Source organism: Pseudophryne corroboree, chromosome 9 (genome assembly GCF_028390025.1).
Source record: "Pseudophryne corroboree isolate aPseCor3 chromosome 9, aPseCor3.hap2, whole genome shotgun sequence".
NCBI lineage: Eukaryota > Metazoa > Chordata > Amphibia > Anura > Myobatrachidae > Pseudophryne > Pseudophryne corroboree.
Window position 1 is genome coordinate 274,476,608 of NC_086452.1, and position 27,777 is coordinate 274,504,384.

General features: G+C 45.2%; 1 protein-coding gene across 3 annotated transcripts in view; it reads right to left on the reverse strand.

Annotated features, from left to right (window-relative positions):
- Positions 1-27,777, reverse strand: part of UCHL5 (ubiquitin C-terminal hydrolase L5) — a 667,016-nt gene that overhangs the window by 83,077 nt on the left and 556,162 nt on the right. For all 3 annotated transcript variants that reach the window (XM_063940312.1, XM_063940311.1, XM_063940310.1), the window contains one exon: positions 19,731-19,833. In XM_063940312.1, the coding sequence (XP_063796382.1) occupies positions 19,731-19,833 (103 nt within the window). The remainder of the gene's footprint in view (positions 1-19,730; positions 19,834-27,777) is intronic.

The following is a 27,777-nucleotide window of genomic DNA, read 5'->3' on the forward strand; positions in this document are numbered from 1 at the left end:
TTATGATAGTGATGGCAGCTTACATTTGTTGTCAGGCAATAAGGATTTTCCCATACCTATAAATCCTGCTTATCCTGGCTCAGTCCAGGAAACTCTGCAATGCCATCTTCAATTGACAATAGCCTATTTCCAAAGGTGGCTCATAAATTGGGCAAATTCATCCTTGGTTCTGTCACAACGTATGACGCATCTAGGGGCTGTATTGGATTCCAGTCTTCAGAGAATCTTCCGACTGTACCTCTATCACCAAGGAGGAACTCTCAGCCAAAGGGCAATGAAGGAGGTAAGACGCACAGGTTCGCTTAAGGTGGGCAGAACTTCATCATCCAGCTGTGTCCGCAGTGTACATACCAGGAGTCCTAAATTGGTAAGCGGACATTCTCAGCCGACACGACATTCATGCAAACAAATGGGCCTTGCACCCAGAAGTCTTTCAGATTTTGCTAAACAAGTGGGGACTGCCGGAAGCAGACCTCACGGCCTATCGTCAGTACAACAAGGTACCCACATACGGAACAAGAACAAAAAGATCCCGAGGCGATCTTCATGGCGCCCTGTCTGCGAAATGGGAGTTTCCATATAGCTTATGTGTTTCCTCCAATCTCCATGCTGCCCAGGGTAATTCGGAAGTTCAAACAAGAAAGGGGCACCGTGATACTAATAGCTCCAGCATGGCCCAGATGACATTGGTACACACAACTGCAGAGGCTGCCTTAACGTCCAGATCTACTGTTCCAGGGTCTGTTTCTACAAACATCTGGATCGACTGTCTTTGATGGCATGGCTCTAGAAACATCCATCTTGAAAGCAAGAGAGTTTTCAAAACAGGTAATTCAAACGATGCTTGAAGCAAGGAACCCATCCTCGGCTCACATTTATTACTATTATATGGCATGCTTATATTCAATGGTGCATTGCCAAAAAATATGACCCTAGGACTTTCAGAGTTTAAAGAGTTCCAGCATTCCTTCAAGCAGGAATAAACAAAGGCCTCCGTGTAACTTCCTTGAAGGTACAAGTGTCAGCACCAACAGTATGATTCCAAAAGAAAATTGCTAACCTACAGGATGTTCGCACTTTTTTTCAAGGAATGTTTCACACTTAACCTCATTTTGTTCTCCCCTTGGGATCTAGACATAGTCCTAAGGGCACTGCAAGTTGCCCCATTTGACCAACTGAATAAAAGTGGATTTGAAATGGTTGACAGCGAAAGTTCTCTTTCTACTGGCAATTGCTTCAGCTAGAAGAGTCTCATATTTATCATGTCGCCCTCCTTTTCCGATATTTCATCCAGATAGAGCAGTTCTCCAAACTAAATTTGGATATCTTCCTAAGGTGGGCTGTAAGTTCCATCTTAACGAAGTAATTGTACTGTAGTTCCGGCTTTTCAGGGACCGGACCTCTCTGCAGGAGATGCATCATTGGACGTGGTTTGTGCTCTAAGGATCAACGTGAATCGTACCAGTGACATCAGAAGGTCAGACACTCTCTGTCCTATATGGATTTCACGAGAGAGGATAGCCTGCTATTAACCAAACGCTAGCTAGATGGCTCCGTATTACTATTTTGGAAGCATATTCTCAAGCATACCTCCCTATGCTAGCCAATGTCTCTGCCCACTCTATTCGTAAGGTAGGTCTGTCATGTGCAGCACAACTTGGTGCCTCAGCTGAGCAGATATGTAAGGCAGCCACATGGTCTTCCATTAACACATTTATTACACATTATGCCTTTGATAACTTTGCCTCTCAGGACGCTGCTTTCAGGCGAAGGATTCTCCTGTCCAATCAGGAGCCTTCCCTCCATTAAATACTGCTTTGGGACATCCCAAAGTATATCCTGTGGATACCACTGTGGACCCTGAAGGAGAAATGAGACGCACCTGATTTGAGAATCTTTACACCTACTGACCTCATCCTTCTTGTATATAAAATGTTCTTCTCACCTGATTAGGGCTCTCTAATAGGCTCCTGCCTTGAGCTTTGCAAAAACAACTGAATTGCCTGAACCAGGAGGTGGGGATATAGGGGACTGGCCTGTTGCATCCTGGGAGTGTGAAAAGCTTATATCGCTGATGGCATTCCGCTGTCACAACCTGATATTCCAAGGTACATCCTGTGGATACTGTGGACTTCGGAGACAGTAAGTCTACCATAACTTCTCATTTTAATGCCAATAATACAGTAGAAAGGAAAACAAATTTTATAAACTGCTCGACAACATATTTACATATCAAATTTTTATAGATTTATTATATAGGAAATGCTCTTTATCTTTATTATTCACTAATCATAGTCAATTTATTTATTTATTGGATTTTAAGGTGGAACCCATAGTACTACAATATGTACTATACACATATACATATACACACATACATACATACATACATACATACACAAACCGAAAACCCAGCACTCACCATATCAAGCTCACTTATCCTCACCACATCAGTAAATAAATGATGGGGGTTTAGTTAGTGAATTGGCCAATGCACAGAAGCCTGCAAACCGATCGCCATGGTACTGTACCTTAATTAACAATTCCTTAACCTGTGTCAGCTATTCCTTAGTAATTTATCAGCCAGTGTCAGGTGACTAGTGTACCATTACAAGTCATAAGGTATTTGGCAGGTGCACATTAAACCAAGTAGGCATATTTGCAGTTATATTATGTGTGAAACATTTGCAAAGTTTTAAGACTCTGATAGTGCAGGACCTGCAAGAAGGTGGGGTACCTTGGCGATCTGTGCATTGGCCAATTCACTAACTAAACCCCCATCATTTATTTATTGATGTGGTGGGGATAAGTGAGCTTGCTATGGTGAGTGCTGAATTTTCTGTTTGTATTTAAGTATGTGGTCATGGGCTACATGCACCCCACCCTATGAGTGGCAAGTGCAGTCATGTACCCCGCTTCTGGGGTGGCGAGTGCTGTGGTTTTATAGATGTATACAGTGTGTCTTTGTGTATATATATATATATATATTATACATACTGTACATACACAGACACACTGTATACATGATTTACTGTTTTAAGATGTGGTTCCTGGCTATAGATATGTACAAACATGGTTATTGCACTATGGAAATCATTCCTTGACAAAGTGGTTTAATTAACCAAATCAGAATGGGTAATGTGATATACAGTTGTGCTCATAAGGTTACATAACCTAGCAGAATTTGTTATTTTCTGGCCATTTGTCAGAGAATATGAATGATTACTCACAAACTTTTCTTACACTCATGGTTAGTGGTTGGGTGATGCCATTTATTGTCAAACAACTGTGTTTACTCTTTTTAAATCATAATGACAACAGAAACTACCCAAATGACCCTGATCAAAAGTTTACATACCCTGGAGATTTTGGCCTGATAACATGCACACAAGTTGACACAAACGGGTTTGAATGGCTACTAAAGGTAACCATCCTCACCTGTGATCTGTTTGCTTGTAATCAGTGTGTGTGTATAAAAGGTCAGTGAGTTTATGGACTCCTGAAAGACCCTTGCATCTTACATCCAGTGCTGCACTGACGTGTCTGGATTCTGAGTCAAGGGGAAAGCAAAAGAATTGTCAAAGGATCTGTGGGAAAAGGTAATTGAACTGTATAAAACAGGAAAGGGATATAAAAAGATATCCAAGCAATTGAGAATGCCAACCAGCAGTGTTCAAACTCTAATTAAGAAGTGGAAAATGAGGGATTCTGTGGAAACCAAATCACGGTCAGGTAGACCAACAAAAATTTCAGCCACAACTGCCAGGAAAATTGTTCGGGATGCAAAGAAAAATCCACAAATAACTTCAGCTGAAATACAGGACTCTCTGAAAAAAGTGGTGTGGTTGTTTCAAGATGCACAATAAGGAGGCATTTGAAGAAAAATGGGCTGCATGGTTGAGTTGCCAGAAGAAAGCCATTAACTACGCAAATACAACAAAGCATCCCGCTTACAATACTCCAAACAGCACAGAGGCAAGCCTCAAAACTTCTGGAACAAAGTCATTTGGAGTGATGAGACCAAAATTTAACTTTTTGGCCACAACCATAAACGTTACATTTGGAGAGGTGTCAACAAGGCCTATGATGAAAGGTACACCATTCCTACTGTAAAACTTGGAGATGGATCGCTGATGTTTTGGGGATGTGTGAGCTACAAAGGCACTGGAAACTTGGTCAAAATTGATGGCAAGATGAATGCAGCATGGTATCAGAAAATACTGTAGGAAAATTTGCACTCACCAGCCCGGAAGCTGCACATGGGATGTACTTGGACGATCCAACATGACAATGATCCAAAACACAAGGCCAAGTCGACCTGTCATTGGCTACAGCAGAATAAAGTTAAGGTTCTGGAGTGGCCATCTGAGTCTCCTGACCTCAATATCATTGAGCCACTCTGGGGAGATCTCAAATGTGCAGTTCATGCAAGACAGCCCAAGAATTTACAGGAACTGGAGGCTTTTTGCCAAGAAGAATGGCCAGCTTTACCATCTGAGAAAATAAAGAGCCTCATCCACAACTACCACAAAAGACTTCAAGCTGTCATTGATGTTAAAATAAGAATTTACTCACCGGTAATTCTATTTCTCGTAGTCCGTAGTGGATGCTGGGAACTCCGTAAGGACCATGGGGAATAGACGGGCTCCGCAGGAGACTGGGCACTCTAAAAGAAAGATTAGGTACTATCTGGTGTGCACTGGCTCCTCCCTCTATGCCCCTCCTCCAGACCTCAGTTAGGGAAACTGTGCCCGGAAGAGCTGACATTACAAGGAAAGGATTTGGAATCCAGGGTAATACTCATACCAGCCACACCAATCACACCGTACAACTTGTGATAACTATACCCAGTTAACAGCAAGAACAATAACTGAGCCTCATTCAATGGATGGCTCATAACAATAACCCTTAAGTTAAGCAATAACTATATACATGTATTGCAGAGAGTCCGCACTTGGGACGGGCGCCCAGCATCCACTACGGACTACGAGAAATAGAATTACCAGTGAGTAAATTCTTATTTTCTCTGACGTCCTAGTGGATGCTGGGAACTCCGTAAGGACCATGGGGATTATACCAAAGCTCCCAAACGGGCGGGAGAGTGCGGATGACTCTGCAGCACCGAATGAGCAAAGGCAAGGTCCTCCTCAGCCAGGGTATCAAACTTGTAGAACTTAGCAAATGTGTTTGAACCCGACTGTCACATCTGAGGGCCTGAGCTGACGGGAGGCAGCCTCAGTTGTAGGGGCTGAGATGTACCGGAACCTGGGAGGTTGTATCGGACCCCTGGACATGTAAGTAACATGAATAATAACTGCCCGAAGGCGTGACCACGACAACTTGGATAAAAGTCAATGATGTTTATTATGACAACTCCGCAACACAGCAGCAGTAAAAGAAAACATAAAAGTCAGCAAAGAATAAATACAGTTCCTGGGTACTACAGGATGGCAGGAGCCACAGGGCACTGGTAGTGTGAGATAGTTCTTATAATCTTCTAGATGGAAAGTCCTTACCAGGCCCGACTGTAGCAATGGAGATAACCCAGGATTGTACCAGCTGGTGTTCCAGGAAAAGCTGGGTTGCTGAAGATAAAACGGCTGCTGTGGATACTGGCTGGAACCAGACTGTTGTTAGCACGGAGTGGATACTGGCTGGAACCAGTTAAATAATAAATGAACTTGGGAGCGATGAAATATGAACTGAAATGTAGAACTTGAGAGCGGAGAAATAATAATACCGGTGGAGAGTGGTAAAGTGCAGAAAGGACACCGGCCCTTTAAGAGAAGCTGTATACTGCTGGAAGCTTGAGCTGGAAGCAGGTGATGTTGTAGCTGGAAACAGGTGAGTCCAGAATGGATCGGAGAGTCAGGCTACACCGCAGATGGAATGCTGGTGCGGGTCTCTATAGCAGAAGTCTGGAGACAGGAGCTGGAACCTGGAAGACATTCACAGAAGAGAGACAAACTGGAACTAGGTTTGACAACCAAAGCACTGACGCCTTCCTTGCTCAGGCACAGCATATTTATACCTGCAGCAAGGAAGGGGTTGGCTAGGCAATTATGCAGATTAACAATACAGACAGCAGATTGGTGGAAATGATCAGATGACAAAATCCAAGATGGCTGCGCCCATGCAGACACTTGGAGGGAAGTTTGGTTTGTAATCCATGTGGTCTGGAAAACAGTAATGGCGGCGCCGGCCACCGGAGACAGGAGAGGATGCGGGAATGTGCACATCAGGGTAACAGATGGGATCCGGTCCTGGAGCGCTGAGCCAGCCTTAGGAGGCATCTGATAGGTAAGAAATGGCGTCCAGATACCCGGATCGTGACAGCACCCCCCCCTTTAGGAGTGGCCCCAGGACACTTCTTTGGCTTTTGAGGAAACTTGGAATGGAATCTCCGGACCAAGGCAGGAGCATGGACATCAGAAGCATTGGTCCATGAACGTTCCTCAGGGCCGTAACCCTTCCAGTCAATAAGATACTGAAGTTGACCGTAACGGTGACGTGAGTCCAGGATCTTGGCTACTTCATACTCAACGCCTCGTTGAGTTTGGACTTTCGGAGTTGGAGGAAGTGAGGAATGAAACCGATTCAAGATTAGCGGTTTCAACAGGGAAACATGGAATGTCCTGGGTATCTTTAAGAAGGGAGGCAACTGGAGTCTGTAAGCAACAGGATTGATGACTTGATCAACTTTAAAAGGACCGATGTAGCGAGGTGCAAACTTCATACTGGGAACTCTTAACCTCAAATTCTTCGTGGATAACCATACCCGATCACCCACCTTGAGAGCAGGAACTGCTCGACGCTTCTTATCCGCAAACTTCTTGTACCTGAACGATGCCTTGAGCAGAGCTGATCGTACGCTCTTCCAGATATTGGCAAACTGATGCAAGGTGATATCCACTGCGGGAACAGAAGTTGCTGGAAGCGGTTGGAACTCAGGGACTTTAGGGTGGAATCCAAAGTTGGTGAAGAATGGTGTTGAGGAAGATGAAGAATGATACTGGTTGTTATGACAGAACTCGGCCCAGGGAAGTAATTGAACCCAGTCATCTTGAGAGGAGGACACATAGATGCGGAGGAAGGACTCCAAGTCCTGATTCACCCTCTCAGTTTGACCATTGGTCTGAGGATGGTAAGCCGTGGAAAACTTTAGCTTGACTTGGAGGGCTTGACATAAACTTCGCCAGAATTTGGCTGTGAATTGAACTCCTCGATCTGAGATAATTTCTTCTGGAAGACCGTGGAGTCGAAAGATCTCTTGTATGAATACTTGAGCCAACTTGGAAGCTGACGGAAGACCGGTGAGAGGAATGAAGTGTGCCATCTTGGTGAACCGGTCAACTACCACCCAGATGGTATTAAACTTGTTGCACATGGGCAAATCTGTAATAAAATCCATCGACAAATGGGTCCATGGTCGACGGGGAACAGATAGTGGAACCAGTTGCCCCGCAGGCGACTGGCGGGATACTTTATGTTGAGCACACTTTGGGCAAGATGCAATAAACTCCAAAACATCCTTTTTCAGAGTTGGCCACCAATAGGACCTAGAGATAAACTCCAGGGTTTTTTGGATACCTGTATGTCCGGCAAAGCGGGAAGCATGAGCCCAATGCATGAGCTTCTTCCTTAGTGTCGGCTTCACAAAACTTTTCCCTGATGGGGGCGTAGAGTCCATCCCTACCGTGGAGAATGCCAACGGATTTATAATAGGATGCTTGTCTGAAGACTTTGACTCATTTTCTTGCTCCCATGAGCGGGAAAGGGCATCGGCCTTGCGATTCTGAGAGCCCGGACAGAACTGGAGTTTAAAGTCGAACCTGGAAAAGAAAAGTGCCCATCTGGCCTGACGAGGGTTGAGACATTGTGCGCCTTTTAGATATAGAAGGTTCTTATGGTCTGTAAGGATGGTGATTGAATGAGAAGCTCCCTCCAACAGATATCTCCACTCCTCTAGAGCGAGCTTGATGGCTAGCAACTCCTGGTCGCCAATGGCATAGTTGCGTTCCGCTGGAGAGAACTTCCGTGAGAAGAAACTGCAAGGATGTAAATGGCCATCTTTAGCCCTCTGAGATAACACCGCTCCTACTCCAACGGAGGAGGCATCCACCTCTAGAATGAAAGGAGAGTCGATGTCAGGCTGTTTCAGGACAGGCGCAGAGATGAACCTCTGTTTTAAAAGATGAAAAGCTTGCATGGCTTCTTCAGACCACTTGGACGGGTTAGCACCCTTCTTGGTGAAAGCAGTAATAGGCGCCACAATGGTGGAAAAGTCTCGTATAAACTTTCGGTAATAATTGGCGAACCCTAAGAACCTCTGGACCCCTTTGAGGGTTAAGGGTACCGGCCAATTCTGGATTGCTTGTAGTTTCTCAGGATCCATCTCTAGTCCGGAACCGGACACAATGTACCCTAGAAACGGACTGGACTTGACTTCAAAGACGCATTTCTCTAATTTGCAATAGAGATGATTGACACGGAGACGGGACAGAACCTCCTTTACCCAAAAACGATGTTCCTCTAAATTGTTGGCAAAAATGAGGATATCATCTAGATAGACCACGACATGACGGTATAGAATGTCTCTGAAGATCTCATTGACGAAATGCTGGAAGACAGCTGGAGCATTGCTCAATCCGAAGGGCATGACGAGGTACTCATAATGTCCGTCACGGGTGTTAAATGCGGTCTTCCACTCGTCACCCTCACGGATCCGGATGAGATTGTATGCACCTCTCAAGTCCAGCTTTGTAAAGATGGTAGCTCCGCTAACTCTGTCAAAGAGCTCAGTAATCAGGGGTAAAGGATAGCAGTTCTTGATGGTAATGTCGTTCAAACCTCTGTAGTCGATGCACAGCCGCAGACCACCATCTTTCTTTTTTACAAAAAAGAAGCCTGCGCCGGCTGGAGAAGAAGAAGGTCGAATGAACCCCTTTGCTAGGTTCTCTTTAATGTATTCCTCCATAGAATGCGTCTCGGGCAGAGACAACGGATAAGTTCGGCCTCGAGGTGGAACCTTCCCTGGAACGAGATCAATCGGGCAGTCCCATTCTCTATGAGGAGGAAGGATATCAGCAGAAGCTTTACTGAACACATCCGTGAAATCTTGATATGGAGGAGGTGGAACATCAGACGACCTGGGGGAGGAAGAACAGACAGGCAATACTTTAAACAAACATGTCTCAGCACAGGAGGAACCCCATGCCAGAATTTGCGTAGTCGTCCAATCAATTGTAGGATTGTGAAGACGGAGCCATGGAAGGCCCAGAACCACAGGATGTGTGGCTCTTGGAATCACTAAAAAAGAAATAAGTTCGGAATGAAGAACTCCCACTCTCAGACGAACTGGTAGAGTCCTTAGAGAAATAACTGTATCAAAAATCTTGCTGCCATCCACGGCAGTTAAGGAGATGGATGAAGGAAGTCTTTCGGTGGGTAGGGACCACCGTTTAACATAGGCTTCGGTAATAAAGTTCCCAGCTGCTCCGGAATCAAGGAGGGCAATGACGTTCCGATAACGTTGAGCAACTTGAAGCGAGACTGGGAGATTACAATCATGAGGAGATGGAGAGGAGATCATTACTCCTAGCCGGCCCTCTCCTGGGCGAGCTAGGGTTTGGAGTTTTCCCGGACGTTCGGGACAGGCATTGATGGTGTGAGACGGAGCTGCACAGTAAAGACAGAGAGATTCAGAGAGACGTCTTCGGCGCTCAGCAGGAGTTAAACGGGAACGGCCAATTTGCATGGGTTCATCTTTAGTTGGTGACAGTTGGCGAGGAGGAGGAGCAGAAGATTTTGGAGCAGATGATCTTCCACGCTCAGTTGCTCTCTCTCTGAAACGTAAGTCAACTTTTGTACAAAGTGAGATTAGCTCATCTAACTTGGAGGGTAAGTCTCTGGTAGCTAACTCATCTTTAATACGCTCGGATAAACCATGCCAGAATGCAGCATACAGGGCCTCGTCGTTCCATGCCAGTTCAGATGCCAGGATCTGGAACTGTATAAGATATTGTCCTACAGTATGTGATCCCTGGCGTAAACGGAGAATCTCAGACGAAGCTGAAGTTACCCGGCCTGGCTCGTCGAAGATGCGCCTGAATGTTGACACGAATACAGTGTAAGAAGATAGCAGGGTGTCGGACCTCTCCCATAACGGTGATGCCCAGTCAAGGGCTGAGCCACTGAGAAGTGAGATGATGTAGGCAATTTTTGTACGGTCACTGGGAAAATTGCCAGGTTGTAGCTCAAACTGAATCTCACACTGGTTGAGAAATCCCCTGCAGAATCTTGGAGATCCGTCAAATTTTGCTGGCGTTGGAAGATGAAGACGTGGAGCAGAAACGGGTAAGGTGGGTGGGGTTATAGCTGGAGTCACTGTGGTTGACGCACCAGACGCGCCTGATCCACGGAGAGTTGTCTGAATCCCATCCAGCCGAGTAGAGAAATCCTGGAGACAGCGGATGATGTGGCCCTGTGCAGGCTCCTGATGTTCTAGTCGGGCTGCCAGTTCTTGCATCGGCCTGGCCGCTTGATCCTGGTCTCCGGCTGCATTCATTTGGTCAGTGCTTACTGTCACAACTGAGGGCCTGAGCTGACGGGAGGCAGCCTCAGTTGTAGGGGCTGAGATGTACCGGAACCTGGGAGGTTGTATCGGACCCCTGGACATGTAAGTAACATGAATAATAACTGCCCGAAGGCGTGACCACGACAACTTGGATAAAAGTCAATGATGTTTATTATGACAACTCCGCAACACAGCAGCAGTAAAAGAAAACGTAAAAGTCAGCAAAGAATAAATACAGTTCCTGGGTACTACAGGATGGCAGGAGCCACAGGGCACTGGTAGTGTGAGATAGTTCTTATAATCTTCTAGATGGAAAGTCCTTACCAGGCCCGACTGTAGCAATGGAGATAACCCAGGATTGTACCAGCTGGTGTTCCAGGAAAAGCTGGGTTGCTGAAGATAAAACGGCTGCTGTGGATACTGGCTGGAACCAGACTGTTGTTAGCACGGAGTGGATACTGGCTGGAACCAGTTAAATAATAAATTAACTTGGGAGCGATGAAATATGAACTGAAATGTAGAACTTGAGAGCGGAGAAATAATAATACCGGTGGAGAGTGGTAAAGTGCAGAAAGGACACCGGCCCTTTAAGAGAAGCTGTATACTGCTGGAAGCTTGAGCTGGAAGCAGGTGATGTTGTAGCTGGAAACAGGTGAGTCCAGAATGGATCGGAGAGTCAGGCTACACCGCAGATGGAATGCTGGTGCGGGTCTCTATAGCAGAAGTCTGGAGACAGGAGCTGGAACCTGGAAGACATTCACAGAAGAGAGACAAACTGGAACTAGGTTTGACAACCAAAGCACTGACGCCTTCCTTGCTCAGGCACAGCATATTTATACCTGCAGCAAGGAAGGGGTTGGCTAGGCAATTATGCAGATTAACAATACAGACAGCAGATTGGTGGAAATGATCAGATGACAAAATCCAAGATGGCTGCGCCCATGCAGACACTTGGAGGGAAGTTTGGTTTGTAATCCATGTGGTCTGGAAAACAGTAATGGCGGCGCCGGCCACCGGAGACAGGAGAGGATGCGGGAATGTGCACATCAGGGTAACAGATGGGATCCGGTCCTGGAGCGCTGAGCCAGCCTTAGGAGGCATCTGATAGGTAAGAAATGGCGTCCAGATACCCGGATCGTGACAGCGACCAAGTAGCAGCTCGGCAAAGTTGTAAAGCCGAGACCCCTCGGGCAGCCGCCCAAGAAGAACCCACCTTCCTTGTGGAGTGGGCTTTCACTGATTCTGGATGCGGCAATCCTGCCGCAGAGTGAGCCTGCTTTGAAGCAGGAGCACCCAGCTTGTTGGGTGCATGCAGGATAAACAGCGAGTCAGTTTTCCTGACTCCAGCCGTCCTGGCTACATAGATCTTCAAAGCCCTGACTACATCAAGTAACTTGGAGTCCTCCAAGTCCAGAGTAGCCGCGGGCACCACAATAGGTTGGTTCAAATGAAACGCTGATACCACCTTTGGGAGAAATTGGGGACGAGTTCTCAATTCTGCCCTGTCCATATGGAAGGTCAGATAAGGGCTTTTACATGACAAAGACGCCAATTCTGACACACGCCTAGCCGAAGCTAAGGCCAATAGCATGACCACTTTCCACATGAGATATTTTAGCTCCACGGTCTTAAGTGGCTCAAACCAGTGGGATTTCAGGAAATCCAACACAACGTTAAGATCCCAAGGTGCCACTGGAGGCACAAAAGGGGCTGAATATGCAGCACTCCCTTAACAAACGTCTGAACTTCAGGCAGTGAAGCCAGTTCTTTTTGAAAGAAAATAGATAGGGCCGAAATCTGGACCTTTATGGTCCCCAATTTTAGGCCCATAGTCACCCCTGACTGTAGGAAGTGCAGAAATCGACCCAGATGGAATTCCTCTGTTGGGGCCTTCCTGGCCTCACACCAAGCAACATAATTCCACCATATGCGGTGATAATGCTTTGCTGTCACATCCTTCCTAGCTTTTATAAGCGTAGGAATCACTTCATCTGGTATGCCCTTTTCCGTTAGGATCCGGCGTTCAACCGCCATGCCGTCAAACGCAGCCGCGGTAAGTCTTGGAACAGACAGGGCCCCTGCTGTAACAGGTCCTGTCTGAGAGGCAGAGGCCATGGGTCCTCTGAGATCATTTCTTGTAGTTCTGGGTACCAAGTTCTTCTTGGCCAATCCGAAACGATGAGTATTGTTCTTACTCCTCTCTTTCTCACTATCCTCAGTACCTTGGGTATGAGAGGAAGAGGAGGGAACACATAAACCGACTGGTACACCCACGGTGTCACTAGTGCGTCCACAGCTATCGCCTGAGGGTCCCTTGACCTGGCGCAATATCTTTTTAGCTTTTTGTTGAGGCGGGACGCCATCATGTCCACCTTTGGCAGTTCCCAACGATTTACAATTTGTGTGAAGACTTCTGGATGAAGTCCCCACTCTCCCGGGTGGAGGTCGTGCCTGCTGAGGAAATCTGCTTCCCAGTTGTCCACTCCCGGAATGAACACTGCTGACAGTGCTAGCACGTGATTCTCCGCCCATCGAAGAATCCTTGTGGCTTCTGCCATCGCCATCCTGCTTCTTGTGCCGCCCTGGCGGTTTACATGTGTGACCGCCGTGATGTTGTCTGACTGGATCAGCACTGGTTGGTTTTGAAGCAGGGGCTCTGCTTGACTCAGGGTGTTGTAAATGGCCCTTAGTTCCAGTATATTTATGTGTAGTGAAGTCTCCTGACTTGACCACTGTCCTTGGAAGTTTCTTCCCTGAGTGACTGCCCCCCATCCTCTGAGGCTTGCATCCGTGGTCACCAGGACCCAGTCCTGTATGCCGAATCTGCGGCCCTCGAGAAGATGAGCACTCTGCAGCCACCACAGCAGAGACACCCTGGCCCTCGGGGACAGGGTGATCAACCGATGCATCTGAAGATGCGATCCGGACCATTTGTCTAACAGATCCCACTGAAAGATCCTTGCATGGAACCTGCCGAAGGTAATTGCTTCGTAAGAAGCCACCATCTTTCCCAGGACTCGCGTGCAGTGATGCACCGACACCTGTTTTGGTTTCAGGTGGTCCCTGACCAGAGATGACAATTCCTGGACCTTCTCCACCGGGAGAAACACCTTCTTCTGTTCTGTGTCCAGAATCTTGCCCATGAAAAGCAGACGTGTCGCAGGAATCAGCTGCGACTTTGGGATATTCAGAATCCAGCCGTGCTGTTGCAGCAGCTCCTCAGAGAGTGCTACGCTGACCAACAACTGCTTCCTGGACCTCGCCTTTATGAGGAGATCGTCCAAGTACGGGATAATTATAACCCCCTTCTTCCGAAGGAGTATCATCATTTCGGCCATTACCTTGGTAAATACTCTCGGTGCCGTGGACAGACCAAACGGCAATGTCTGGAATTGGTAATGACAGTCCTGTACCACAAACCTGAGGTGCTCCTGGTGAGGTGGGTAAATGGGGACATGCAAGTAAGCATCCTTGATGTCCAGCGACACCATAAAATACCCCTCTTCCAGGCTTGCAATAACCGCCCTGAGCGATTCCATTTTGAACTTGAACTTCCTTATATAAGTGTTCAATGATTTTAATTTCAGAATGGGTCTCACCGAACCGTCCGGTTTCGGTAGCACAAACATTGTGGAATAGTAACCCCGTCCCTGTTGAAGGAGGGGAACCTTGATTATCACCTGCTGGAGGTACAGCTTGTGAATTGCCGCCAGTACTACCTCCCTTTCCCTGGGAGCAGCTGGCAAGGCTGAATTGAGGTAACGGCGAGGGGGAGTCGCCTCGAACTCCAGCTTGTATCCCTGAGATACAATTTGTACAGCCCAGAGATCCACCTGTGAGTGAACCCACTGGTTGCTGAAGTTTCGGAGACGCGCCCCCCACCGCACCTGGCTCCGCCTGTGGAGCCCCAGCGTCATGCGGTGGACTTAGTGGAAGCGGGGGGAGGATTTTTGTTCCTGGGAACTGGCTGCCTGGTGCAGCTTCTTTCCTCTACCCCTGCCTCTGGGCAGAAAGGATGTGCCTCTGACCCGCTTGCCTTTCTGAGGCCAAAAGGACTGCATTTGATAATACGGTGCTTTCTTAGGCTGTGAGTGAACCTGAGGTAAAAAAGTCGACTTCCCAGCTGTTGCTGTGGATACAAGGTCCGAGAGACCGTCCCCAAACAATTCCTCACCCTTATAAGGCAAAACCTCCATGTGTTTTTTAGTATCAGCATTACCTGTCCACTGCCGAGTCCATAATACTCTCCTGGCAGAAATGGACATTGCATTAATTCTAGATGCCAGCAGGCAAATGTCCCTCTGTGCATCCCGCATATATAAGACGACGTCTTTTATATGTTCTATGGTTAGCAAAATAGTATCCCTGTCGAGGGAATCAATGTTGTCTGACAGGGTATCAGCCCATGCTGCTGCAGCACTACACATCCATGCTGAAGCAATAGCAGGTCTCAATATAGTACCCGAGTGTGTATACACAGACTTCAGGATAGCTTCCTGCTTTCTATCCGCAGGCTCCTTTAGGGCGGCCGTATCCTGTGACGGCAGTGACACCCTTTTTGATAAGCGTGTGAGCGCCTTGACCACCCTAGGGGATGTTTCCCAACGTAACCTGTCCGTTAGCGGGAAAGGGTACGCCATCAGAAACATAATACCCTTCTTGGTAGTAACCGGGTTAACGTCAGAAATGTGCAATACATCTTTCATTGCAGTAATCATGCATCGGATGGCCTTTGTAGACTGTACATTTGTCTCATCCTCATCTACACTGGAGTCAGACTCCGTGTCGACATCTGTGTCTACCATCTGAGCTAGCGGGCGTTTATGAGCCCCTGATGGCCTCTGAGTCACCTGGGCAGGCGCGGGCTGAGATCCCGGCTGTCCCAAGGCTGCTGCGTCATCGAACATTTTATGTAAGGAGTTGACACTGTCGGTTAAGACCTTCCACATATCCATCCAATCCGGTGTCGGCCCCGTCAGGGGCGACACCACACTTATCTGCCCCTGCTCCGCCTCCACGTAACCCTCCTCATCAAACATGTCGACACAGCCGTACCGAGACACCGCACACACACAGGGAATGCTCTGACTGAGGACAGGACCCCCCAAAGTCCTTTGGGGAGACAGAGAGAGAGAGTATGCCAGCACACACCACAGTGCTATATAACACAGGGATTTACACTATAATGAGTGATTTACCCAATAGCTGCATAAATATATTATTTGCGCCTAAATTTATGTGCCCCCCCCCTCTCTTTTTTACCCTTCTTGTATCAGGATACTGCAGGGGAGAGCCTGGGGAGCTGCTTCCAGCGGAGCTGTTAAGGGAAAATGGCGCTGGTGTGCTGAGGAAGAAGGCCCCGCCCCCTCAGTGGCGGGCTTCTGTCCCGCGTTTTATGTACTTTAATGGCTGTTTTTTTTTACACATATACAGTTATCAGACTGTATTATGTGTATTTTATGCCAAAAGGTATTCTAATTGCTGCCCAGCACGCTCCCCCCCCCCCAGGGCCCTGCACCCTACAGTGACCGGAGTGTGTGGTGTGCTGTGGGAGCAATGGCGCACAGCTGCGGTGCTGTGCGCTACCTTAATGAAGACAGGAGTCTTCAGCCGACGATTTTATCCTTCTCTTCTGTCTTCTGGCTCTGCAAGGGGGACGGCGGTGCGGCTCCGGGAACGGACGATCGAGGTCAGGCCCTGTGTTCGAACCCTCTGGAGCTAATGGTGTCCAGTAGCCTAATAAGCACAAGCTAGCTGCAAGCAGGTAGGTTTGCTTCTCTCCCCTCAGTCCCACGTAGCAGTGAGTCTGTTGCCAGCAGATTTCACTGAAAATAAAAAACCTAACAAATACTTTTTATAGCAAGCTCAGGAGAGCCCACTAGGAGCACCCAGCTCTGGCCGGGCACAGATTCTGAGGTCTGGAGGAGGGGCATAGAGGGAGGAGCCAGTGCACACCAGATAGTACCTAATCTTTCTTTTAGAGTGCCCAGTCTCCTGCGGAGCCCGTCTATTCCCCATGGTCCTTACGGAGTTCCCAGCATCCACTAGGACGTCAGAGAAAGGGGGCAATACACGGTATTAAGAACTGGGGTGTGTAAACTTTAGATCAGGGTCATTTGGGTAGTTTCTGTTGTCATCATGATTTAAAAAGAGTAAACACAGTTGTTTGACAATAAATGGCTTCACCCAACCACTAACCATGAGTGAAAGAAAAGTTTGTGAATTATCATTCATATTCTCTGACAAATGGGCAGAAAATCACAAATTCTGCTAGGGTATGTAAACTTATGAGCACAACGGTATATTGCTGATACATGAACTGTAGCACCAACTCCTGACGAAGTACAATGTGACTTAACGTGTTGGACATGTCTAACTAGTGGCATATGCACAGCAGATTGTAATCCCAATAGAGACTTGGAATGGCCCAAGTTGCCGAAATCCAGCAAGATCGGAACCCGGAGTGCCACGACAGTTGGGTGACGCATCTCCACAATAGGTGTGCAATGTATATGTACTTTTTAAAGATATGCACTGTGTACGTGTGTTGATTAAACTTATTTAAGAGGTATTTTCAACATTGTGCTTGTATGACTTTGCAGATGTATATGCATATACATACACAGGTTGAGTCTCCCAAATCCAAACATTTTTGAGCGTGACTGACAGTGACACCTTTGCTTTCTGATGGCTCAGCTTGACCCTGTGAGCCCTGTAAACACTGTGCTAGAAATAGTGTCTCTGGGCTTCTATGGGATTGACAGTTTGGGAACATAAATACGGAACATAAGATACAACCTCCCGATCATGGTAGGAGCGTTTTAATCTGTTTAATCAGCTAACGATCATGTATACATACCTAAACAATAGTCAGGTGAACTGGCCAACAATTGTATAAATGTCTAACCAGCTTTACTCTGCTCGAGAGAGAGAGAGGCCACTACACATAGAAATTTCACATACAGCTACATCCTCCCTGATCGCATGCATATGCATTGTGGGTGCGATTATTCACACCTACGTGCAACTCATCTGCAGGAGCGTACACACCATGGATCACGGGTGCATACCCGCTAGTTGCAGCAAAAGAGTCGCCTTTGCCGTGGATAGCGCAAAGATGAGCACTGACTCATCTGCTGGTTTGTGAAGAGAGGCTGTAAAAGCATGAGCTGCATTATGCAAACAATGCAACAAAAACATAACCTCAGACTCATATTTTTACCTTTATTTACTGCACTTGTAATCAGTATGATAACTATATTAACATAGTACAGGTTGAGTATCCCATATCCAAATACTGCGAAATACGGAATATTCCGAATTACAGATTTTTTTTTAGTTAAAGTGAGATAGTGAAACCTTTGTTTTCTGATGGCTCAAAGTACACAAACATTCTTTAATACACAAAGTTATTAAAAATATTGTATTAAATGACCTTCAGGCTGTGTGTATATGGTGTATATGAAACATAAATGAATTGTGTGAATGTACACACACTTTGTTTAATGCACAAAGTTACTAACAATGGCCCTCATTCCGAGTTGTTCGCTCGCAAGCTGCTTTTAGCAGCTTTACACACGCTAAGCCGCCGCCTACTGGGAGTGAATCTTAGCTTCTTAAAATTGCGAACGAAAGATTCGCAATATTGCGAAAAGACATCTCTGTGCAGTTTCTGAGTAGCTCGAGACTTACTCTGCCAGTGCGATCAGTTCAGTGCTTGTCGTTCCTGGTTTGACGTCACAAACACACCCAGCGTTCGTCCAGACACTCCTCCGTTTCTCCAGCCACTCCCGCGTTTTTCACAGAAACGGTAGCGTTTTTTCACACACGCCCATAAAACGACCAGTTTCCGCCCAGAAACACCCACTTCCTGTCAATCACATTACGATCACCAGAACGAAGAAAAAACCGTGAGTAAAATTCCTAACTGCATAGCAAATTTACTTGGCGCAGTCGCAGAGCGGACATTGCGCATGCGCACTAAGCGGGAATTCGCTGCGATGCGAAGAAATTTACAGAGCAAACAACTCGGAATGACCACCAATATTGGCTAAAATGACCTTCAGGTTGTGTGTATAAGGTGTATATGAAACAAATGCATTCTGTGCTTAGAATTGGGTCCCATCGCCATGATATCTCATTATTGTATGTAATTATTCCAAAATACAGAAAAATCCGATATCCAAAATTCTTCCGGTCCCAAGCATTTTGGATAAGGGAGACTCAACTTGTATTTAAGTTTTAACAAATTAAATATCATCCCAATGTTCTAGCTTTGTAACTCTTGGTTGAATAATGGTGTTAAAGTTATCAAAATATTACTCATGGGTGTCCTATAACAAAATACTGTTCATGTGGCATCTGTTTAATTTTATGAGCATTTTTTTTTCTTTTGCACAGTAAAGATCACACTTAAAAATGCCCCCTCTCCACTTTCCTCTCATTTCAATAGACTTATTCTACATGGAACACCCTTGCGTCCTACAATTTCCCAACACAATACTCTGCTCATCTGCAAACTGTTTCTTGTTTTGCAAACTCATATTACAACAAAATTCTAGGTGGAGATATAATTGGTTTTGAAGTTCTGTTATAACAATTTACATTTTGAAACTTGTGTTATTTAATGGACATTATTAGAAAAATAATGATTCCACGTGGCGCTACTTTACACCTCTAGAATGAAGACTTTTTAAAAAAAAAAAACACAACTTGTGCTTACACAATGAGCGGAATTCGTCTCATACAAATGGTTGAGGATGGAGTAAAATGATTCAAGTACTAAAAATACAGAAAACAAACATAGTGCAACACTGTTGGATTGAAAAAATTATTTTTCTTGTTTATTGGTCCCACTCACATAAAAAGATGATAGAAAATTGCATATCAAAATCCAAAGAGAATCTGCAATCCCTGTTGATGGATTCAAGTATCTGTTGTTTTAGAATCACGGTGAAAGGTTCTGTCTGCTTCCAAGGGCTGCTACCAGTATTTAAGCGCACTAGGGGTCTTTATTGTTTTTTAATGGACATTATTAGTAAAAAAAAAGTACAATGCATCACTGACAGTCATAAGTAAACAATGCAACCATCCAAACATAAACTTAATTTCAATCTCATCTCACAAATTAGTGCTACATACAGTAATAACTAACCTCAGCAAGTTGTTTTTGTAATTCACCAATTTTCTTCTCATAAATCTTCTTTCTGTCTGATACAATGGCCATCAAGTTGAAGCGTATCTCACCTTCACAATATCTAAATAGTGACAAGCAAAATGTTCATGGTTCATTAAAAACTAGACATTTCAATAATTTGAAAAGAGTTTAAATGGTGTAAAGTATATGCACATTTTCTACTTATATGACTTTGGAATCTCATAGAAGTGGCTGCGCCAGGTAAACACTGCTAAAGAAAACAAACTACCCACACTATTAAACCACCAAACCTGATCTATTGACACTAGGCAGAATAAATTCATGATGTTTAAACTAATTCTGACACTGTCATCTGCATGTCTCAACAGAATCAAGAATCATAGGGCAAGGCAATATTATTACAATCTACATCTGTTCAGTCCACTGTGCCCACTTTAGCCTGTTTCCTGTCCTTAGTTGACAGCAGTGGACCCTGGTGTGATCTGTTGCTGCTGTAACCAATCCACTTCAGCGTTTGATGTGCTGATTTCAAATATAATCTTCTGTTGTAAAGTTTATCTATTGGCTGCTGTATCTTTTCTGTCCATTTGAGCCAGTCTGGATATACTCCTCTTTCGCTTTCATTAAAGAGGTGTATTCACCATCAGAATGGCTGTTCACTAGACATTTTTGTTGTGCACCATTATCTTAAACTTAAGACTGTAATGCATGAAAATTTCATGAAAGCAGCAGTTTTTGAGCTCTTTAGACTACACAATGTGGCACCAACAATCATTTCACACTCAGTCACTTAGGTCCCATTTGGTCCCATTCTGATGTTTGGACTGAACAACTGAACCTCTTCCCCAAGTCTACATGCATTATAAATTTGTGGCCATATGATCAGCAGATTAAATAACAAGTTGATGTATTTAATAGAGTAGCCACTCTTTACATACATACAAAAGATGTAGATAATATATTTCTATATACGGTAGACATAAAGAGTATTAATAGCAATGGAAATTAAGGAAAGATTGATACCATAACAATACCAATGAAACAAAATGTGCGTACAGTGTTTTCACTGCTGATTACAGACACTGATTTATAAATTTATATATATCTGACATAATGGGAATGAGGAAAAATAGGATTTTGGTACTTAACAGGTAAATCCTTTTCTTTGAATCCATAGGGGGCACTGGAGTACTCTTGGGATATGGACGGCTTCCACAGGAAGTAGGCACTGAATAAATTAATTTTGAAACTACACCTCCCCTCCATATTCCTGAGTACCTCAGTGTTTTTTACTGAGCCGAACAGGAGCGATAGAGAGGTTGACAATGTAGAATTACATATAACATAACGGACAACAATAAAGTTGACACAACATTACTGACAACTAAACAGTTGACACCATAACTTGTTAATCTAAACCAGTCGGTGAAAATGTGTTACCATAAGATCTACTGAACCTACCCCAAACCAGGTAAACTGCTCTGGGTGGGCGTCCAGTGCCCCCTATGGATTCAAAGAAAAGGATTTACCTGGTAAGTACCAAAATCCTATTTTCTTTTTCATCCACTAGGGGTCACTGGAGTACTCTTGGGACATACCAAAGTTTCCCCCGTGGGCGGGAGAGCTGTTTGGCACCTGTAACACTAGGCGGCCAAAGCTAGATGCTGATGCCGCCAACGTATCAAACTTGTAGAGGCGCACAAACGTGTGCACCGAAGACCATGTAGCCGCCCGGCAAAGCTGTGTCGTAGAAGCTCCACGACTCGCTGCCCATGATGTTCCCACAGCCCGTGTGGAATGAGCTGTTACTGATGTAGGCGGCTGTAACCTAGCATGAAGGTAAGCCTGACGTATGGTCAGTTTAATCCAACTGGATAAGGTCTGCCTAGAAGCTGGCCAACTCATCTTGGCAGCATCATAGAGAGCAAACAACGTATCCGTCTTACGAACGGTCAACGTTCGGGATACATAAATGCGTAATGCGCGTACCACATCCAACCTACCAGAGTCTCCTGTAACACAGGAACTACTATTGGTTGATTGATGTGAAAAGATGACACTACCTTTGGTAGAAAAGCGGAATTCGTCCGGAGTTCCGCTCTGTCATCATGAAACACTAAATACGGTGGCTTGCACGACAAGGCACCCAAATCTGAAACACGCCTTGCGGACGCTAAGGCTAAAAGAAAAATTGTTTTCCCAATTGAGAAATTTAATATCCACTTGTTGTAAGGGTTCATAATAAAAAGACTGTAAGAAATCTAAAAACCAGATTCAAGTCTTATGGCGCAGTAGGTGGAGTGAATGGAGGCTGAACTCTTAGGACACCCTGCATAAAGGTGTGAACCGATGGCAATAGGGCCAATCTACTATGAAAATAAATGGACAACGCCGATATCTGCACTTTAAGTGTGGATAAACTCAGACCTCTATCTAACCCCATCTGTAGAAATAACAAAAGACGGGATAACTTAAAAGATGATGTCGGAAACTTCCGAGCTTCACACCAACCTACATAGGCACGCCAAATTCTGTAATAATGAGCTGCCGTAACCGGCTTCCTAGCTCGTAACATGGTTGGTATAACAGATTCTGGAATGCCTTCTCTTCTTAAGAGGGCTGTCTCAACAGCCACCCCGTCAAACGCGGCCGCGCTAAATCGGGGTAAAGGAACAGACCCTGCTGTAACAGGTCAGAACGTAGTGGGAGCGGCCAAAGACCGACTGCGAGTAGACCGCGGAGATCCGAGAACCAAGCTCTCCGAGGCCAAAGAAGCGCCACTAGTATAACTGTGACGGACTCTCCTTTGATCCGTTTTAGCCACAGAGGGAGCAGTGGAAACGGTGGAAACAGATACACAAGACTGTATGGCCACGTGATTGTGAGAGCATCCACCGCCACTGCCTTTGGATCTCTCGTTCTGGACACGACCTGGGGCGTTTGATGATTGTGGCGAGATGCCATCAGGTCCACCTGCGGGTAACTCCATTTCTGGACCAGCATGTGAAATACTTCTGGATTTAATGCCCATTCTCCTTGAAAATTCAGACGGCTGAGATAATCCGCCTCCCAGTTGTCCACTCCCGGAATGACTACTGCCGACAATATCATTTGGTGATACTCGGCCCAATAGAGGATTCAAGCTACTTCCCGCATTGCCATACGGCTTTTCGTTCCTTCTTGTTTGTTGATGTATGCGACCGCCGTCGCATTGTCTGACTGCACCTGAACAGCCTGAGCCTGCAGCCTGTGCACTGCTTGTCGTAGCGCATTGTAAATTGCCCGGAGTTCCAGGACATTTATAGACAGCAATCTTTCGTGAACCGCCCAGAGATCCTGGAGCTGATAATTTTGAACTACAGCTCCCCAACCTCTGAGACTCGCGTCCGCCGTGAGAATTATCCAATTCCAGGCACCGAACCGTTTCCCTGCGGTTAGATTCTGTACTTTGAGCCACCAGAGTAAAGACACTCTGGCCCTTGGAGAGTAAAGACACTCTGGCCCTAAAGAGCTCAAAAACTGCTGCTTTCATGAAATTTTCATGCATTACAGTCTTAAGTTTAAGATAATGGTGCACAACAAAAATGTCTAGTGAACAGCCATTCTGATGGTGAATACACCTTTTTAATGAAAGCGAAAGAGGAGTATATCCAGACTGGCTCAAATGGACAGAAAAGATACAGCAGCCAATAGATAAACTTTACAACAGAAGATTATATTTGAAATCTGCAGATGCGAGCCCGACCACTGTGCGAGCACATCCAATTGAAAAAGACGTGAGTGAAGTCCTCAGAACTGAAGCGCTTCGAAAGCCGCCACTATTGTGTCTAATAGGCGAATGCACAAATGAACCGAGACTGTGCGTGGCTTGAGCACTAATTGTACCAGATGACGAATGACCTGTACTTTATGTTCGGGTAGGTAAATTCTTTGATTTACCGTATCGAGAATCATGCCTAGGAATTGAAGTCGTTGAGACGGAATCATTCAGGAATTCGCGTAGACAATGGTAGGAAATCAGATTCCCCCCCCCACTTGGTCTGCGATCTATCTCGTTTGGAATCCGACTCCGCCTGTTAGGAACGTAGCCAAAGTGGACGTTATGCGCCACTAGCGAAGCTGAAAACGCAAGAACCAACTGCCAACGTCCAAAGAAGCTGTAGGTAGCAAGAAGTGTAAGGTGGTCTTTATTTAGGGCAAACCTGAACTGGAGTGCCCTGCCCCTACAGCCTTGTTACCTCAAAACCCTTACCAAAGCAGGGCGAAGCAACAGCCCTACTGCTGTGTAGGGTACACTCCGATAGGTAGTAAAACACCCAATAATTGTAATTGTCTCTCATTGGAAATCGTTCAGCCTTCGCTGAGAACCTGACGTACTGGCCTGGTGCTATGAGGGCTGGCGGTAAATCGACAGCAACAATCTAACTGAAACAGTAAAAAAACCCCCCCCCCCCCCCCCTCAGGCAGTACATGCCCCCGCATTCCCCCAAAAGAGGACCGGTAAGGGTCTGTCTGTGCAGTTTTTACGCAGAGCACTAACCACTATACGATCACGACAACTTAAACGAGTCAGGTAGGAGACGAACCTACAATCTTGTTATCTATAGTCAGATGCGTTATACAATGGGCCACTGGCCCAGATTCGTATTTGTCCGACACACTGTGTGACCGACTTTGCAGCGAAGCTGCTTGTTTGACTATGCATTAGACTTAGTGATCATGTACTCCAACCAGTGAGTACACCACGGAAGTAACGTGTGTATTAACCTGCATTACCGTGCATGTGGTTACCAGCAATAGTGAATCTTCCTGTAGAGTCATGCTGTACAAAAAACAATTAATAAATTAAACTCCTAACAACACCCCGCTCCTCCAGATGCTAAGTGTTGTAGAGCAGCAACCTCCGGGAAAGAACCAGGAAGGAACGTAAAAAGAAAATGGTGTCCTACCATGTTTTTCTTTTTTTTTCTTTTTCTTTTTAACACCTGTTAAACCAGGATCTGAACCAGTGTCCATGCAATCACAGTGTTCACTGTGGCCGGAAAGCCTAACCACTTAGCTACAGAGCCACCTGTAAAAACAATAAGCAAAGCTGCTGCAGATGAGGCCTGAACTCACCATGTTTGCCGTGCTCAACAGATACTGTTTAATAAGCACTGTGTGCTGACCAATTAGTCTTGCTTACTGCAAAATAGATTTTTAATGTCAGCATATTATATATATATATATATATATATATATATACACACATACATACAACAATGTATATTCACACATACTCAGACCTTAATAAATATATATATATATATTCCATATATGCATACATACACATATATATTATATACCCATATACAATATCCAGATATATCCTGATACAGAGGTATAATACATTTTTTAGAAGTCTGAAACTAAATGTGACCTCACACAGGCTTAAAACCTGAGATGACTGCTGCTTAACCACAGCTTAGTTAATGGGCCCTATCTAGTGGCCGGCGCCGGGAGCGCGCTCTTGGGAGCAGCCTCTGGAGAGCTATCCTGACTGTTAAACCTATGGTAGGTTTATATTGATAGTGTAAGCCCCAACTGAGCTATTTTTAACAGTTTGAACTAGCATGTATTAGTATGCAATCTAGTTGGATCACCAGTTTCCCCTAGATGGCAAAACACTATGCACTTTGCCTAGCTTCCAAGCTCAGATGAGTTTGGGCGTATCCAGAGTGGTGTGGCTGTAGATTAAAAATACCTACAGCACCTTGTACTCCCAGGTGGCTAATCAGGCCCAACACTTCTTAGCTTCCAAAATCAGATGAGATTGGGCGTATCCAGTGTGGTGTGGCTGTAGATTAAAAATACCTACAGCACCTTGTACTCCCAGGTGGCTAATCAGGCCCAACACTGCTTAGCTTCCAAAATCAGATGAGATTGGGCGTATCCAGTGTGGTGTGGCCAAGTGAATTAAGCCAAAGCTGCTGCAGGCTTTGCAGTGCTCCACAGATACTGTTTTATAAGCACCATGTGCTGGCCAATTGATATAACATATCTTACTTTACAATAGTGAACAAAGCCAGTATTTGGCTGCCACAGCCATGATTCAGATTTGCAGTCTTTAGGATCATTATAAACAGTTTATGAAATAAATAATTAGTAAGTGTATACCCATGTTTTAGACATGGCAAGGAAACTGCTTATTAGTAATTGCTGGTGTCTTACTAATGCAGACAGACAATACAAAAAAAACAAAGACGGACAACTTGCACGACTCAGTAAATAGCACTAAGCATACCCTCCAACATGACCCGCCCCACTAGGTACAAAATGCTCTGTTTCTAGACTTCCCTCTTAATTTATGATTGCCATCAGCTGTGAAGAAACAGCTTTCTTATCATTTAACTAGTTCAACACAGGTGATGGAAATCATAAATTAAGAGGGAAGTCCAGAAACAGAGCATTTTGTACCTAGTGGGGCGGGTCATGTTGGAGGGTCTGCACTAAGGTGTCTCTATAAATATATATCTGGCCAAGTGCAGTGCACGCCAGCAATATGCCTGATCCCAAATTCCCCTTAACACCCCTGCGCCTTCAATGGAGGAGAGATGTAACACAGGAAATTCTGGAAATACAACAGGAAAACAACAGGAAGCATGGTTAATATGTCCCCATGCTCACAGTATAACACAAAGTGCCGACTTATAATTATGTAGGCAGATTTAATAAACATCTTATGTTGCACTCAAACCTGCACATGTAACTTGTATCCTGTTTTAACAAAGACTTCATAGTCTATTGAAATACATATGCAGCGCTGCTGTATTCCCTTTATCAATAAGAGTTGAATCATGATCTTTTATCCAGTGACCCTGACATTTCTGTGTGCAGGGAACATCACTGTGGCAGCAAAGTTACTCATGGAGCGGCCTGTGCATAAAACCATGTGGCTGACGCAGCTCAGAGCGGCGGGGGACCACACACACACACACAGTATCCCACACAGTGGGGCGGCAGCGTGAGCTGACCGCCCCGTTCAACATACCTGGACCCTGTGGTGAGGGCTATGACGGGGCTTCTCTGTAAGTTCCGTCCAGCCTTTACTGCAGGTTTTAGTCCTGCACGCGGTAGTGAGGGAGCTCTTTTTAGAGAGGTCCGACACCCACAGCTGCTAAAGCAGCCTTCACTATCCCGGACCCACACCTATTGGAAGGGGGGAAGGGATGTGGTAAATCGTTGAAAAAAGAAAAAACTTAGAAAAAATTCCAATGAAATGTGGACCTCTGTGGCAGCAAAGCCACAAGCCTACTAACTGTGTCGAGCACAGAAAAAACACTGAGGTACTCAGGAATATGGAGGGGAGGTGTAGTTTCAAAATTAATTTATTCAGTGCCTACTTCCTGTGGAAGCCGTCCATATAGCAAGAGTACTCCAGTGACCCCTAGTGGATGAAAAAGAAATTAGTTTTCAAAATGTACACTATTAAGAGGAAGCACTGTGTTTTAGATAATTGTTTTACAGTACTATAGAACAGTGTTCATTTTTAAATTTAGTTTTAGTCGCTTACTTAAAAATGAAGTAGGTTTAAAGTCACATTTTAATATATATATATATTTTTTTATTATAACATTTTATTGTCATTTTTGTCAGAGAGCAGTGTACAAACAAGGCCGGAAGTATGAAATCCAAAAGATTCAGTAGAACAGAATATACAACACATATCCGACCAGTATAACCACAATATACAATAAGAATAATCACATACAAGACATACACAGAGGGGATATAGACAAGGGAAGGTGAAGAGATGAGGGGGAAAGAGAAAGGATGCTCCTGAGTACCTTTTCACAGAACGGTAAACATGTATGCGGTACATAAAGCAAGAAAGTCAAATGATATGACAACAATTTATCATACAAATAAATCATAGACAGGTGTTTTAGACTGAGGGAAACAACCTATGGAGCCAGGCAAGGCTTAATTCTCGACCAGTCCCAGGCACCAAAATAACAGGAGATGGCATTTCTGGAGAGCTCATCTAGGGTCCGTATATATAAGT